The sequence below is a fragment of the Caenorhabditis briggsae genome (genome assembly GCF_000004555.2).
Source record: "Caenorhabditis briggsae complete genome, chrI, whole genome shotgun sequence".
NCBI lineage: Eukaryota > Metazoa > Nematoda > Chromadorea > Rhabditida > Rhabditidae > Caenorhabditis > Caenorhabditis briggsae.
This window is the reverse complement of record NC_013489.2, coordinates 14,223,804-14,239,715: the sequence shown is the minus strand read 5'-3', so window position 1 is coordinate 14,239,715 and position 15,912 is coordinate 14,223,804. Positions and strand designations below refer to the sequence as shown.

Genomic DNA, 15,912 nt, shown 5'->3' with positions numbered 1-15,912 from the left:
AAGACGCCAAGCTACTTGATTTGCACTTTTCCGGATCCCTGGCGTCTTTCTAGTGCCTTGACGCTATTCTGGTGCTTTGTGGACTTTCTAGAGCTTGGCACGAGAAATGCGCCAAGAAACCGTTTTTTGCTCTTTTCCGGATCCTTTGCGCCTTTCTAGTGCCTGTGCCTTGACCTATTTCCGATGTCTTGGTGCGCTTTTCGTGCCAATCTCTAGAAAGACGCCAAGGTCCCGTGATTTGCGCTTTTCCGGATCCTTTGCGCATCTCCGGTGCTTTTTTTTCGTGCCAAGCTCTAGAAAGACACTAAGGTACCGTGTTTTGCGCCCTTCTAGAGTCTTGGTGCATTTCCGGTGCCTTGACGCATTTTTGTTGCCAAACACTAGAAAGACGCCAAGGCACCGGAAATGTGCCTTTGCGCATTTCCCGATACTTACAAACACACGTGGCAACGTAGAACACAATCAACACAAAACCGTCCGTCATTAGTGAAACTGCAGAAATCTGGGAATGATTTATTTTTAAAAATTAAAACTACAGTAATCCTTTTTACTTGTATCAAAAGATATTGGCCCTGTCTGTGTAATGAGTGAACGTCTGGGAGAGATTGCCACAACTTTTGCGTTTGGGAATAATTTTTGGAATTTTTGAAAATTCCAAAATCGATAAAAATGGGCGGAGCTTATTTAGAAAGGTTTACGTGGGAAATAAATCGAAATATCTCACCAGGACCTAATTTTTCGAAAAAGTTGTCAACTACAAAAATGAAGCTCCAGTTTTGTTAAGTATATTCTGAAATTTTCAGCTAGAAATCTCTAATACAGTCCACATAATCATTGTTCCACCCTGAAGTTTCACTAGAACACCTATTTAGGTCAAATTTCATGAAAAGGTGTCAACATGAAAGTTGTAGCCCTTCTTGAGAAATGATACCTCGAAAAATTCGGAGTCGACTGCGTGACTCAGAAAAATTTCCTGACCGAATTTCCTGAAAAAACGTTTTTTCTCATCCACAAAACCATTGTTCCACTCTCAAAATCACGCTTTTTGGGGAAATTAGATTTTTAGAGAAAATCCTGTTGATAAATTACAAAAATTTCGGAAAGAAGATCAGCTGAATTGTTTGCTTAAAAAGATGAGAAACAAACAAAAAACTGAAAATTAGTTATCTCTGAATCCTCAATGCATCTGGATAGACTGGAAGTTGGAGTGTCTATCGAAAGATACCGGTTATCAGTAATTTGTTGGCCAACTTGGCTCGAAATATCAATTTCTTGGTTTTTTGAGTTCATCCATAATCTGAGAGAGTTTCAATCACCCTTCCGATGACACTGTCACCAACAACATGCCTACCTAATGTATCAATACCTAAAAACACTTTTATGAATGAGTACTCATCCCTAAATCGAGAAGATCTTCAAAATGGCTCAAAGAAAACCACTTTCAAATATTCACACAACATAAACCTGATAGAAAATGAATGGGCGTTGATGGTTCGTATACTTTACAAAACTAACAAACACTATCAGATTATGGATGAACTCAAAAAACCAAGACATTGATATTTCGAGCCAAGTTGGCCAACAAATTACTGATAACCGGTATCTTTCGATAGACACTCCAACTTCCAGTCTATCCAGATGCATTGAGGATTCAGAGATAACTAATTTTCAGTTTTTTGTTTGTTTCTCATCTTTTTAAGCAAACAATTCAGCTGATCTTCTTTCCAAAATTTTTGTAATTTATCAACAGGATTTTCTCTACCTAATTTCCCCAAAAAGCGTGATTTTGAGAGCGGAACAATGGTTTTGCGGATGAGAAAAAACGTTTTTTCCGGAAATTCGGTCAGGAAATTTTTCTGAGTCACGCAGTCGACTCCGAATTTTTCGAGGTACCATTTCTCAAGAAGGGCTACAACTTTCATGTTGACACCTTTTCATGAAATTTGACCTAAATAGGTGTTCTAGTGAAACTTCAGGGTGGAACAATGATTATGTGGACCACTGTAGTTTTTCTGAAATTTAATTTTTATTTTTTATATATTTTTTCTTTTTTTCGCCTATTTTCCCTTGCAAACGCGCTCTATCTGCCAAAGAAATTGAGCGGAAAAATTTGTCAGCGAGGGAAAAGAGAAAAAAAAATTTTTATCGAATTTTTCCCTTTTTATGTCCCTTTTTACCAATTTTTGTTCAAAAAATCATTTTTCAAAATTATCTACAGTACTCTTTTGTTTAAAGGCGCATGCCTGAAAACTTTCGGCGGGCTCCCGCAACGAAGAGTTAAAATCCACGATTTTTCCGGTTGGCGCCAAAATTTTTCAATCTTTTTTGTAAAAATCAGCTTTCTTTCGAACGTTTTTGCTTGTTTCAGTTCATTTAATTGATTTTCTATTGAATTTTTCGGCGAATTTCAGCCAAAAATCTGTAAAAATCGCTTAAAAAATAATAAAATTTCGAAATTTCTCTCAAAAAATTTAGTTTTTTAGTCGAATTTTCGTATTTTTATCAGGTTTTCTAGCTGAAATTCAAATTTGGAACCGATTTTTCCGAAATTTTCCATTTTTTGAAAAATAACGAAAAAATAATTTTTTCAAAAATTTATTTTTTTTCGATTTTTTTTTTCTGAAAATCTCGTTTTTCTCCTGAAAACCCGAATTTCCATTCTATTTTGTGGTTTTGAATTCTCGAAAAACTAATTTTTCAACCAATTTCCGCCTTGTCCCTTTAAATTGCAATTTCCGTTGTAGTCAGACTCTCAATTTCCGTTTTTCAACAACCCAAATTTATTGATTTCTCCTTCAGAAATTATTTTAAAAACCAAAAATATGAAAATTTCAATTTTCCTGACACATTTCCTCATTCTTCATCGATTCCAGACTACAAACTACATCTTTTAGGTGGTGCTCAGCGTACGGCTCGCGTTTTCCGTTGACTTGAATCCAGGGGAGCTGGAATTACATTGCTCAGCTTAAAAATTAAAATTTTTGGTCTTCAATATTACCCAAGACGATGCTGGTGCCACATTGAAGCGATACGAGTTCTCGTCATTTAGTAGATACTCACCCTCGTCGGTTTCCGCACAAGTTTTAACGCTAAAAACGGATTTTTGGGTTATTTCAGAGCGAAAATTTCGGATTTTTGAGCTTTTTTCGCTCCGAAAATTTCGAAAATCTCACATTTTCGCCTCTTCCGTCGCTGGAAGACACTCCAAAGCCTTATTATAGCTCTTCAAGCCCTGAATACATCCAATTATCACCATCCAATCACCAGAGACATGCTTTTTAGCACACATTTGAAGCTTATTCAGTGCACATTCAGTTTTTCCATGTAGACATCGGTTTCTGGAAGAAAATCCTTGAAAATCGGCAGAAATCAATCATTTCCGCACAAAAACGGTTGAAAACCGACGAAAAATAGCCTAGTTACAGCGAATTTTGAATTTCACTGAAACTTAGAAAGTTTTGTAGTTTGTAGTCTCTAAGCCTCAGGAAAATCATTTTTTGGTTTTTTGCTCAGTTTTCGAATTTTTTTCAAATTCCTTTTCGTAGTTTGTAGTCCTTGAAATTTCAGTCATTTCTGTACGAAAACGGCTCGAAACCGTCGAAAAATAGCCGAAATACAATGATTTTGAGTTTTACTGAGGCTTAGACTACAAACTACAAAATGTTCTAAGCCTCAGTAAAACGTTTTTTTTTTCAATTTTTGAAACAATTTTTCAAAATTTGCAGTTCAAATATGTATTCCGCGATTTCGATCAGAAAAGTGGTTTCCTGAGGCTTAGAACTTTTCGTAGTTTGTAGTCTCTAAGCCTCAGGAAAATCGGTTTCTGGTTTTTCGCATTTTTCGCTCAATTTTTCGTTGTTTTCAGTCATTTGAGGCTTTTTCTGTTATAGTGTTTTGTAGTTTGTAGTCTGCTATGTTGAAATTATTTCTTCTTTTCTCTAAAAATTGTCAAAATCCGTTCAAAATGAGCCGAGTTACAACATGTTCGTTTTTACTGAGGCTTAGAACACTTTGTAGTTTGTAGTCTGAGCCTCTTGAAGCGCTCTGGTAAACTTTTTTTCTAGATTTTTAGCGGTGTCCGTGAATTGAAAGCCCTGTACATCGATTCGAAGCTTTTACTGAGGCTTAGAGAAAATTATAGTTTGTAGTCTAAGCCTCAGTAAATTTTTAAATTGATCTGGGGAAGTTTTGTTGGTTTCAGCTGACTTAAAACGCGTTAAATCGATTCCAAGATTTTACTGAGGCTTAGAAGAAATTGTAGTTTGTAGTCTAAGCCTCAGTAAAAATATTTTGAGCGCCCGGGGTAATTTTTTTCTAGATTTTTTTTGCGAGTTTTCAGTTGTCTCAAAACGCTGCACACTACACCGAAGGCTTCAGACCGAATCTTTTACTGACTATGAGGCTTACAAAGAAGGTGTAGTTTGTAGTCTGACTCACACATAGTGCCCATCGACGTTACTCCCTCCAGTGGGTACCGCATGAAAATCCAACTTAAAATCCTTTGAGAAATTTGAGCTAAACTTCTCATAAAACGGAACGAGCTGATTTTTAACGAATTTCGAAGTGTCCGGACATCCTGAAATTCCAAAAACCTCCACTAAATCGCTAGCGAACATTTGGAAAGCTGAGAGGAATAGGAGGAGAGCTAGAAGGATTTTTCTCATATTCCAGAGAGTTTCAATAGTTAAAAACGAGGGAAATGGAGGCCTTTTATTGAGATTCATTAGCATTTTTAAACAGGAAAAAAGTATGGAAAAAAATATGCAGAAATTGCAAATTAGAATATTCCGTTGGCAAATGATCAATCCTCGACTTTGACGATTTGCTCGAATCCTGGATACACTGGCATTTGCAGTCCATGCTCCTCGACCAATCCACGTGGCACAAAGCGGCCACCCAGGAAGTGTGGACCGGTCCACGACTTCATGCACATCTTGGGAAGGGTCAGGGAAATGACTGCGTGGGGATGAATGATGTCTTCTGAGGCTTCTGAGGGGGCACCATTCTCCACATCCCATCCAGATGGAATGTCAATTGAGAATACGTGAATGCCAGAGGCGCGAACTGCCTTAAGAATCTCGGTGAACGGTTCACGGGCGGGTGGTTTGAAGGAGAATCCGAATAGAGCGTCGACGATCAGGGGGAAGGATTGAAGATCGGTTGGAAGGTTTGGCTGGACTGGGATTGACGACGTTTCGCATTGAATCACTAGACTCTTCATTAGCTCGTTTTTCGATTCTTTTGGGTAGACGATGGATGGGTTGAAGCCCTGAATATTGACAGCTTAGAAATTATTGAAAACAAGGACACTAGTTTTGGCTGCGAAAAATGCTCTGAAAACTGAATTTTTCGCCTTGGCTCGAAATTTCCTTCGTTTTGTTTTAAAAATCGTCGAAATCCATTGAAATTTAACCAATTTACAACTTTTTCAATTTTTATCGAGGCTTAACGAGTTTTGTAGTTTGTAGCTTTGTCAAAAAAGAGCTCCTCGAAATTCTGAGCATTTCTAGCCAAAAACCCGCTGAAAACGGCTGAGAATTAGCCGAGTTAAAGCGTTTTGATGTTTTACTGAGGCTTAGGAAGTTTTGTAGTTTGTAGTCGCTTAGCCTCAGGAAAATAATTTTCTTTGGTTTTTCGCTTTTCTGTTGCCCATTTTTCGTTGTTTTTTCCAGTTATTTTTTGGATGTTTGGATTTCTGTAATCTGTAGTTTATAGTCTTTACGGAAAAACTAGGCATTTTACAGTTTTTTTAAAACTTTTACTGAGGCTTAGAAAATAGTGTAGTTTGTAGTCTTTGCAATTTCAGTCATTCCTCTTCAAAAATCGATCGTTAAAACCCGTTCAAAATGAACTAAATTACAACTTATTTCATTTCTATTGAGGCTTGGAGGAACTTGTAGTTTGTAGTCGCTTAGCCTCAGGAAATTCGTTTTTCTCATTTTTCGCCTTTTTTCTAATTTTTCATTGTTTTTAGTAATTTTTTTCGGATTTTTGAGAAAGCTGTAGTTTTTAGTTTTTTAGACTTTTTTATCTTTCGTTTTAGCGAAATTCCCTAGTGCATTTTTTTCTCGCTCTATTGAGAAAACATGATAAAAAGAGGAAAACGCACAAATTGTTGAAGGTGTCTGGCGCACACGAATCCGTCGCCTCCGTTGTTTCCGGGTCCACACAAGACGGCCACTTTGCCTGAAATATTTGTGGATTTCTCTGCGTCTCTCTCTCTCTCTCTCTCTCTTACTCTTTGGATAGTGTGCAGCGATCGCTTGTGCGGATGCCAAACCGGCTAGCTCCATGAGCTGCTCGACTTTGAAACCGTACTTGCTGAATAGTTGCTCATCGATTTTGGCGGCGAGGCTTTGTCCGATGAACGAGACGCTCTTTTTTGAGATGATGTGAACCATTTTGGGGGGTTTTCTGAAAGTTTTTGGGGTTTTTTTTAGATTCCAAGAATGTTCATAAGAGAAATTTCACAGAAAAAAATATATTGAAAATGGCGGAACCTCGGAAATAGCTCGAAAAAGTCGTCAATTTTTGGAAACTTGTGGAAGATTCTAAAATCGGAAGAACTGTGTAGATTCACATAGTGACGAAGAAAAAAATGCTCAAAAGAGAAATCACGAATTTTGGCTTTTTCTGGAATTTTCTGTAGATTTTTTGCTATTTGAATCTGCATTTATTTCTATACATTTTAATGCAATAAAGATGATAAACTTAAGAAAAATCGTTCAATTTTGGTCTTCCTATCACTAAAATTATGAATTTTTTATGAAAAAAACATCAATTTTTAGTGTAATAGAGCCATGAAGAAGGCCTGGAGAAGGATTACACTTTTAACAAAAAAAACGATCCCATAAATTTTTTCTTCACATCAGAAGATCATGTGATTCTTCTTCTCTACGTTCGTATATCTATTCCAAAATTTCGCTGTGATTTTTGCGAACATGTTTGATACTAACACAAACAAAGCGTCTCTCTCTCTCTCTCTCTCTCTCTCTCTCTCGGCCGATCACCCCCGAACCATTCTATTCCGTCATCATTCTCTTAACTTATGACGTCAGAAACAGTCACTGAGCGGACAAAAATGAAAACGGAAAGATATCTCTGAAAAAAGGCTGGAAAAGATTAAAAAAGAATTGGAGAACTAAACGGTTCAGGAGAGCATTGGAGCGAGGTTGCATTGAACAGAGTAAATAGGGCTATGGCAATTGATTTTTTTTTGTCGTTTTCCCATTGATAAGGCGCCCCTGATACGGAGTTTTTAGGAGTCTGATACGGAGTTTATGGTTAGCAATTGTTCTAGAAACGTTTAAAAAATGTATAATTTTTGGCAATATTTTGATGATCAAGGTTCGAGGCATAATTGGCACAATTTTGAAATTTTCGAGAAATTTGAAATTTGGCGCTAGATCTAGCTAGAAGTATGGCATTTTGAGCTGGTTTAGGTCCTTCTTGACCTTTTCTGGAGTAAAAGTTTGGAATTTTTAAGACTTTTCAACCCAAAAAGCTCTTATTTCTGTAATTTTCAATGGAAAATTAAAATTACCCCGAACTGCCCGATTTTCAGTAAGATCAGTACTACTCCTGACCGAAATCAATGCATTCTGAGAGCTGATATCTGGTGAAATGCATTTTAAAGGCGCAAGAGCGAGTGTTTTGAGCATATTTTATCAATGTTTCAATGTAAATTGGAGAACAAATGAACTTAATTGATGGAAATCACTCGAATAACCGATTTTCATCATTCTAATACATTTTTCCCCGGTTTACATTGAAAAAAACTATGAATATCGACAAAATAGGCTCAAAAGATACGGTAGTATTCGCTCTTGCGGTTTTAAAAAACATTTAACTGGATATCCGCTTTCAAAACGCATTGAATTCGTACAAGAGTGATACTGATCTTGCTAAAAGTCGGGCGGCCCGGGATAATTTAAAATTTCCATCGAAAATTTCAAAAATAAGCGTTTTAGGGTTGATTATTCTCGAAAATTCAAATCTTTGACTCCAAAAAAAAGTTGACTGGGACTTAAATTAGCTGAAAATGCCAGCTTTCTAGCTTAATCAAAACTTCGAAATTTGGTCAGTGATTCCCAGAATTTTGAGCTTCAAAAAAAGCTAAAAATAGAGCCATTTTCAGAGTTTCCGATTCTAAACAAACGTAAATTTCAAATCAATTGCTAACCCTAAACTATAACATCTCCTTGAAAAGCTGAAAACTCCGTATCAGGGGGCGCCTTATCACTATTTAATTCTCGAAAAAATCGAATTTTCGACTCCAAAAAGCTCTTTTTTCGGTTATTCAAGATTTTCGGCGATTTTCTTGTCCCAAAAATTCTGAATCACCTTATTCGGCTCCTTCTTCTTGGTCTCTTTCTTTTTGTAAAAACAACTGAAAAAAACCGAAAATCGCAGAAAACGTATTTTTTCCTTTTCTTCATGTTGTTGTTGTTATTGGTTTTTTCTCTTTTTTTTTCTCTTTTTCTCTGTTTTGTTCTCTTTTCCCGTCCCCCACAAAGATATCACCTTCCAAGGATCGTTATCACCTTCTTCTTCTTCTAGACATCTGTAGATAGCTATTAGAATTTTTCTCAGTGAGAAAGAGAGAGAGAGAGAGAGAGAAAGCTATATTGCTCATTTCTTACTTCTTCAACTCAACGGGGACCGCCTGAAGACGACGTCTTCATCGATTCCCTTCCTTCTTGAGACGGCGCCCCAAGTAAAGAAGACGACGACGACTACTTTGGAGATGTTTCTCTCTCTCTCTCTCTCTCTCTCTCTCTCTCTCTCTCCCTCTCTCTCCCTTACTTCTTCAATTTGTCTGAAAACTAGAGGCGCTAGTTTAGACACGAATTGAAGGAAGAGAGAGAGAGGGAGAGAGAGAGAGAGAGAGGGAGAGAGAGAGAGAGAGAGAAAGGCGGCCCCCCCTCCGCCGCTCTCTCTAGACACGGGCGGACTCTGATTCTCTCGTCCCTCTCTTGTAGAACTTCTCTCTGCGTCTCTTCTCCCCAACCTCATCCCTCTGAATCTCTCGCTCCCTCTCCTAGTACTGCTATGATGCTTACTTCGCTGTGGCTGTGCTGCTGCCCTCAAGGCCTTCGGGGTGATTTGGTGTGGGTTTCGTGTGTTTCTCTGCGTCTCTCTACTCTCTCTCTCTCTCTCTCTCTATATATAGCATTTTTTCGATTTTTTTCACCCCCCGCCACGCCGAGAGAGACGCTCTTCTTTGGCGCCCCATCGATTTTTAGTAGGAAAGCAGCGAGCAATTTTTGATTTATGAAGTTTTATCGATTGAAAGGTTCTGATCGTTAAAAAAAAGGATTTGATTCTAGAAAATTTCGATTTAAAATGGCGATGATTTTTTTTGACTTTTGGAATTTGAGAAATTTGAGATTTTTTGTAGTCTGTAGTGTACAGCAATAAATTCTAGAAAGTTGGTGAAAAGACCATCAAAATCGATAGAAAACGAAGCGAGTTAGGCGCGGTTCAAGTTTTACTGAGGCTTACACTACAAACTACAAGAATCCGTTAGCCTCAGTAAAACTTTGAAACGTTGTAACTCGGCTCATTTTAAACCGTTTTCGGTGCTTTTTCGAGACAGTTGTATGAAATTTTTTGTTGTAGTTTTGATTTTTTTTTTTAAATCGATGGAATGGGATTCTGATTTTGATCGCTTTCAGAAACTGCCATTTTTTCCGATGATTCACAACGTATTTTTTTTCCTAGAAGCTTCTAGAATGATTGCCTTTGCATCATGAGGGTTTTCCTTCTTTTGTTCTCCCTTTTCCCCTTTTTTTCAGTATTTTCTGTACAGTATTGGGAAATCGAGGGAAAATATTGAAAAAAAAACTGAAGAAATTACCATATTCGATGTTTTCCGGTCTAGACTAATAAAATCAATTTTAATGAAAAAAAATTCATCTAGTTTCGAACAAATCGAGAACGCAGTCGAAAAAATCAAATTTGTAGCTTTAAAACGACGACGAGAAGTTGAAATTAAAGCTTTCGCATCGAGTCTAACGCTAATTTTACTGTAGGCATACAGTATTATTCGCGTTGGAGCGCATTTACACCGATGTCCCGAAAAATCATCGTTTTTTGAATTGTGTTTGCTGAAAAACTGATTTCAACCGATTTGGCTCTTTTGCCGTACGTTAATATGAGGTTTGTGTCTTGAAACAGTTTTCTTTCGCACAAAAAAATGAGCTCCTTGAAATTCTGAGCATTTCTAGCCAAAAAGCGCTGAAAACAACTGAAAATTAACCGAGTTATAGTGTTTTGAAGTTTTACTGAGGCTTAGAAAAGTTTTGTAGTTTGTAGCTTCTTAGCCTCAGAAAAATAATTTTCTTAAGTTTTCGCCTTTTTCGCTCATTTTTTCGGTTGTTTTTTTCAATTATTCAATTTTCTGCTTTTTGTAGTTTGTAGTACTTGAAATTTCAGTGATTTCTGTACAGAAACGGCCCAAAACAGTCAAAAACTAGGCACATTACAGCAATTTCAAACTTTTACTGAGGCTTAGAGAAAGTTGTAGTTTGTAGTCGGATAGCCTTAGGAAAGTTCAATTTCTTCCGTTTTTCGCCTTTTTTTGCTCATTTTTTCCATTGTTTTCAGTTATTCTTCTATTCTCTGATTTTTGTAGTTTGTAGTAATGGCGAATCGTCCGAAAGTTGTATTTTTTGAGCGTTAAATTTCCAATTTCAGCATGCAACTTTCTAAAAATCTAGTCTTGAATTTCAAATAATTTCAAATTTGACCTCTAAATTAACCGCCAATTTCAGATCTTTTGATCTCTAAAATTTGCCACGTGTCTTGAATGTTTTCTAGACAAGGAACTTTATATCTCCCTTCTCTTTGGGGGACACTTTGAAATAAAAATAATTATCAGTTTCCCCCTCTTATTTTGACACAAATTATCACTAACAAAAATCTCTGCGTCTCTCCCTCTCTCTCTCTCGCTGTCTCCCTTCTCTTGTCGCCACAACCATATCTATCGATTTTCGCCGTTTTTTTGTCTCTCTTTCTTTCTGTTTTTCATCATTTTTGCAAATCATATCATTTTTTTTGTTTCAGGTGGTATCCTCATCTCTCTTCATATATCTCTTCGATTCGCCCTGTTCAATATTTCTGTGCTCTCCTGTCGTCTGCGTCTCTCCACTCTCTCTCCCTTTCTCTATACTCTCTCTTCTCACCAACTGACACACATAACGGAGCTCTCCTTCTGCTTCTTTCCCCACCCCACTCGTGTTGCTCCACCAGACGTCTTCTACTCACGACGACGCCGTTGACGCTGTTTGGTGATGAATAAGCAGCTGTTGTCATGCTCGCTGAAAAGCGGCAAACAGGTTACGATGGTTGTCGCGTCTGTAGCCACAGATGGCGTTGATCAGCAGGTTTGTCAGGAAAAATGGGTTGAAAAATGGCTTAAAACAACATAAAAGAAGCTATAAATGACTGAAAAAGATTGGAAAATCGCTGAAAATTCCCAGTCATAAAATCGTTTAATCTAGTTTACATTGACTAGAAATCGATAAAATATTGACTAAAATGATCAAAACGATAACGAATGAAACCCAGTCGGATTTTGAGAATTGCCTGCGAAATTCTGTTTAAAATTAACGGAAATAACTGAAAATCGGCTTCAAATTGCTCAAAATTCATTGAATGTGGTCTGAAGATGACGTGGAAAAATATAGTATAAATATAGCCAAAACCGACTGAAAATTATGAAAATTCGGTCGAAATTATGTCAAAATTTGGGTTCTTCCTCAAAAATCCCAAATTTCCGTCTTAATTGTTTGTAAAAGACCAAAAAAATGGCTGAAAATTGGTTCAAACTGTCCAATTGACCTGAAATTATCGAAAAATGACTGAAAGCGAGTTTTACTGTTTTTGACGCGGTTCAGAATTTCAAAATTCATTAAAAATCCATTTTTATTGTCAAATAGGCGATTTCCTCGATTGTGGAGCTTAAAACCAAACTTTTTTCTCATGTATTTTTTTTCTGCTGCTGGCTGCCACGAATCATAAGTGAGTCATCAGAAAACGTTGCAATTTTTCTCTGAAATTTGGCTCTAAAAGTCTGTGAAAACACAGTTTTTTACGTTTCAAAATACAGATTTTGATTGCTGTGAAATATGACGGAGATTGACAAGAAATTGGTGAGAAATTTGATGAATTTTGAGCTAAAAATCATTGAAAATTAGCTTTTACTGAGGCCTAAGAAATTTTTGTAGTTTGTAGTCTAGAAAACAAGCTGAAAATCGTTGGAAAAAAAAGAGGGAAAATTCGCTGATTTACAGCGTTTTCGAAACTTTACTGAGGCTTAAAAATTTCTGTAGTTCGTAGTCCGTAAATTTCGACGGATTTTTTTAAACTAAAAATCATTAGAAATGAGTGGAAAATAGCTTTTACTGAGACTTAGCTATATTCAGTAGTTTGTTTTTAGTGTTTCTAAAATTTTCCTGAGACCTAGACTACAAACTACAAACGATTATAAGCCTCAGTAAACTTTCAAAACGCTTTAACTCGGATGATTTTAAGCCGTTTTCGATGAATTTTGGGGTAAAATGTCTGGAATTTTTTGTTCAACGTCTTCTGATTTCTATTTTGCAGGTCGAAATCTCGTACTACGATCAAAAAGTGATTGGAAACGGATCGTTTGGTGTGGTGTTCCTCGCCAAACTGTCGACAACCAACGAAATGGTGGCCATCAAAAAAGTGCTTCAGGATAAGCGATTCAAGAATCGAGAACTTCAAATCATGCGAAAGCTCAATCATCCAAATATCGTCAAACTGAAGTACTTCTTCTATTCGAGCGGCGACAAGAAGGACGAGCTGTATCTGAATCTGATACTCGAATACGTTCCAGAGACTGTCTACAGGTGACTTTTGTAGTTTGTAGTCTTGGAAATTAGAGAAATGTTGAGCTAAAAATCATCGAAATCGGGTAAAAATGAGCGAAATTACAGCGATTTCAAATTTTACCGAGGCTTAGAGTTTTTTGTAGTTTGTAGTCTAGAAAAAAGCTAAAAATCGTTGAAAAAAAAGAAAAGCTGATTTTTACGTTTTTATAGCTTCACTGAGGCTTATAGACTCGTGTAGTTTGTAGTTCAGATAATTTGACGAAATTCGAGCTACAAATCACTGTGAAAACGGCTGAAAATTAGTTTTTACGTAGGCTTAGGGATTTGTAGTTTGTAGTCTACGAAGATTAGGAAAAAAGGAAAGTTTGAGCTACAAAACGTCAAGAAGGGTCGAAAATAAACGAAATTACAGGGTTTTTGTATTTTCTCTGAGGCTTAAACGTTTGTAGTTTGTAGTCTACGCAATTTGACAAATTTTGAGCTAAAAATCATCGAAACGGGGGTCGAAAATGTGCGAAATTACAGCGATTCTGAATTTTCACTGAGGCTTAGCTATTTTGTAATTTGTAGTCTAGAAAATTTGAGAAATTGTGAGCGATTTTTGTTTTTTGCTGAGGCTTATGAAGTTTTATAGTTTGTAGTTTATTAGATTCGAGAACCTTGCGCAAACTTTACTGAGGCTAATAGAAAACTGCAGAATTGCGTAAGCCTCAGTAAAAATATAAAATCGCCATAATTCTGCGCATTTTCAACCGTTTTTGATGATTTTGGGCTTAAAGGAATTTCAAATTTTTGTAGTTTGTAGTCTGTGTAGTGAATCTCTAAAAAAATCCGCAATTTTTGCAGAGTGGCCCGACACTACTCAAAGCAGCGACAATCGATTCCAATGATCTACGTGAAACTGTACATGTACCAATTGCTTCGCTCTCTCGCCTACATTCACAGCATCGGCATCTGCCATCGTGACATCAAACCCCAGAATCTGCTCATCGATCCAGAAACTGGAATTCTGAAGCTGTGCGATTTCGGATCAGCAAAATATCTGGTCCGCAACGAGCCAAACGTCTCCTACATCTGCTCTCGCTACTACCGTGCTCCGGAGCTCATATTCGGGGCTACAAACTACACGAACTCGATCGACGTGTGGTCCGCAGGAACTGTGATTGCCGAACTGTTGCTCGGCCAGCCGATCTTCCCAGGAGACTCTGGCGTCGATCAACTCGTCGAGATTATCAAAGTACTCGGAACGCCGACTCGTGAACAGATTCAAAGCATGAATCCAAACTACAAGGAGTTCAAATTCCCACAGATCAAGGCTCATCCATGGAATAAGGTGTTCCGTGTGCACACCCCCGCCGAGGCAATCGATCTCATCTCGAAGATCATTGAATACACGCCGACGTCGCGGCCAACGCCACAAGCGGTGAGTCAGAAGTCGTTTCCGGATGTTTTTAACGGAATCGGGTCAAAAATGTGTTCTTAGAAGCTATAAAAATGTACTAAAATGATGAGTCAAGGATCAAAACTGATTACTGTAATTACTATCTAATTATCTCTCCTGATTCTAGATTTATCGATTTTTAAGTTCCTGGATTCGTAGATTTTAAAATTATTGAATGCTTTGATTACTAGATCTTTGATTTGTTGAATTTTTAGATTCCTGGATTTTCGGATTCTTGAATTCGTCGATTTTTGGATTTATGAATTTCTGAATTCTCGATTTTTTGGATTCCTAGATTATTGGATTATTGGATTTCTGGATTCTTGATTTTTAGATTTTAGGATTCTAGGATTCTTTTTTTTTTAATTTTTGGGATTCTTGGATTCTTGAATTCCTGGAATCTTGGATTCAGAGATTCTAGGATTTCTGGATTCTTGAATTCTGAAATTTTTGGATTATTGGATTCCTAGATTCTTATTGAATTTTCGGGTTTTTTAATTCCTAGATTATTGGATTTAAAGATTCTGGGATTCCTGGATTCCTAAATGCTTGAATTCTAGGATCCTCGGATTCTCGAATTTTTGAATTCGTTAATTCTCATGGTCCTAGACTCCTAGAAGGTCTGATTCGTAGATTACTAGATTCCTAGATTTCTATATTCTTGAATTCCTGGATTCCTGTATTCTTAGATTTCCTAAATTTCTGAATTCTTGGATTCCTAGTGTCTCGGTTTTTAGATTCTTGGATTCTAGGCTTTATTGATTTCTGGGTTCTTGGATCTTTGAATCCCTGAATTCCTATATTCCTAGATTCTAGCATTCCTAAATTCAGAAATTCTTGAATTCCTGGATTCTTTAATTTTTGATTTCCTAGATTTTTGTATTCTTGGATTCCTGGATTCCTAGATTTTTGGATTCATTGATTTCTAGATTTTCAGATTCCTGGTTTCTTGGATCTTCAAATTCTTAAATTATTAGGATTTTGGGATTCTTGAATTCCTAAATTCTTGAATTCTAAAATCCTGGATTCCTGTATTCCTGGATTATTAAATTTTCGGATTCTTGGATTCTTAGATTAATTAATTATTGGATTTTCGGATTCTTAAATTCCCTAAATCCTAAGATTCTTGGATTTAGAAATTCTAGAATTTTCGGATTCTTGAAATCCTTGACTTCTAGTTTTTTTGAATTCTGAAATTCTTAAATTCTTGAATACCTGGATTTATGCTGTTTTTTTTCCAAAAAAAAATCCTTTCAAAATCCTAAATTCCCCGATTCATCTGGCTCCTGGACGTTTCAGAACCCGATGAAAACGGTTGAAAATGAGCCGAGTTAGCGCGCTTTGAAGCTTTACTGAGGCTTAGACTACAAACTACAAAATTTCCGAAGCCTCAGTAAAAATGAAAATCGATGTATCTCGGCTAGTTTTCAGCCATTTTCAGCGATTTTTGGCTTAAAATTTCTCAAATTTTCTATATTTTTCATTTAAATATACATTCCGAAAAGTTTCAGAAATCTTACCTGTTTTGACTGCAAATCTCATAATTCCACTTTTCGAGGTAATCAGCGACTCTCGAAGCTGCCACGTAGCACCATTCGCGAGTATTTTCTG

The 15,912-nt window shown here is 36.8% G+C and overlaps 4 protein-coding genes across 4 annotated transcripts in view; 1 reads left to right on the top strand and 3 right to left on the bottom strand.

Annotated features, from left to right (window-relative positions):
- CBG26561 overlaps positions 1-484 on the bottom strand; it is a gene marked incomplete at both ends in the record, with an annotated part of 1,637 nt that extends 1,153 nt beyond the window's left edge. The window contains one exon of the mRNA XM_045241513.1: positions 436-484. Within this exon, the coding sequence (XP_045098742.1) occupies positions 436-484 (49 nt within the window). The remainder of the gene's footprint in view (positions 1-435) is intronic.
- Positions 485-2,831: 2,347 nt separating this feature from the next.
- Positions 2,832-4,616, bottom strand: CBG07974 (the record flags this gene model as incomplete). The annotated part of the gene is made up of 4 exons (XM_002646056.2): positions 2,832-2,945; positions 2,999-3,089; positions 3,174-3,338; positions 4,438-4,616. 4 exons carry the CDS (start codon positions 4,614-4,616, stop codon positions 2,832-2,834), a joined length of 549 nt encoding a protein of 182 aa, XP_002646102.2.
- Positions 4,617-4,801: 185 nt separating this feature from the next.
- Positions 4,802-6,401, bottom strand: CBG07973 (the record flags this gene model as incomplete). The annotated part of the gene is made up of 3 exons (XM_002646055.1): positions 4,802-5,269; positions 6,110-6,186; positions 6,239-6,401. 3 exons carry the CDS (start codon positions 6,399-6,401, stop codon positions 4,802-4,804), a joined length of 708 nt encoding a protein of 235 aa, XP_002646101.1.
- Positions 6,402-11,294: 4,893 nt separating this feature from the next.
- The window catches only part of Cbr-gsk-3, a gene marked incomplete at both ends in the record, with an annotated part of 6,228 nt that continues 1,610 nt past the window's right edge, over positions 11,295-15,912 (top strand). Inside the window, 3 exons of the mRNA XM_002646054.1 lie at positions 11,295-11,387; positions 12,610-12,878; positions 13,707-14,283. Of these exons, the coding sequence (XP_002646100.1) occupies positions 11,295-11,387; positions 12,610-12,878; positions 13,707-14,283 (939 nt within the window). The remainder of the gene's footprint in view (positions 11,388-12,609; positions 12,879-13,706; positions 14,284-15,912) is intronic.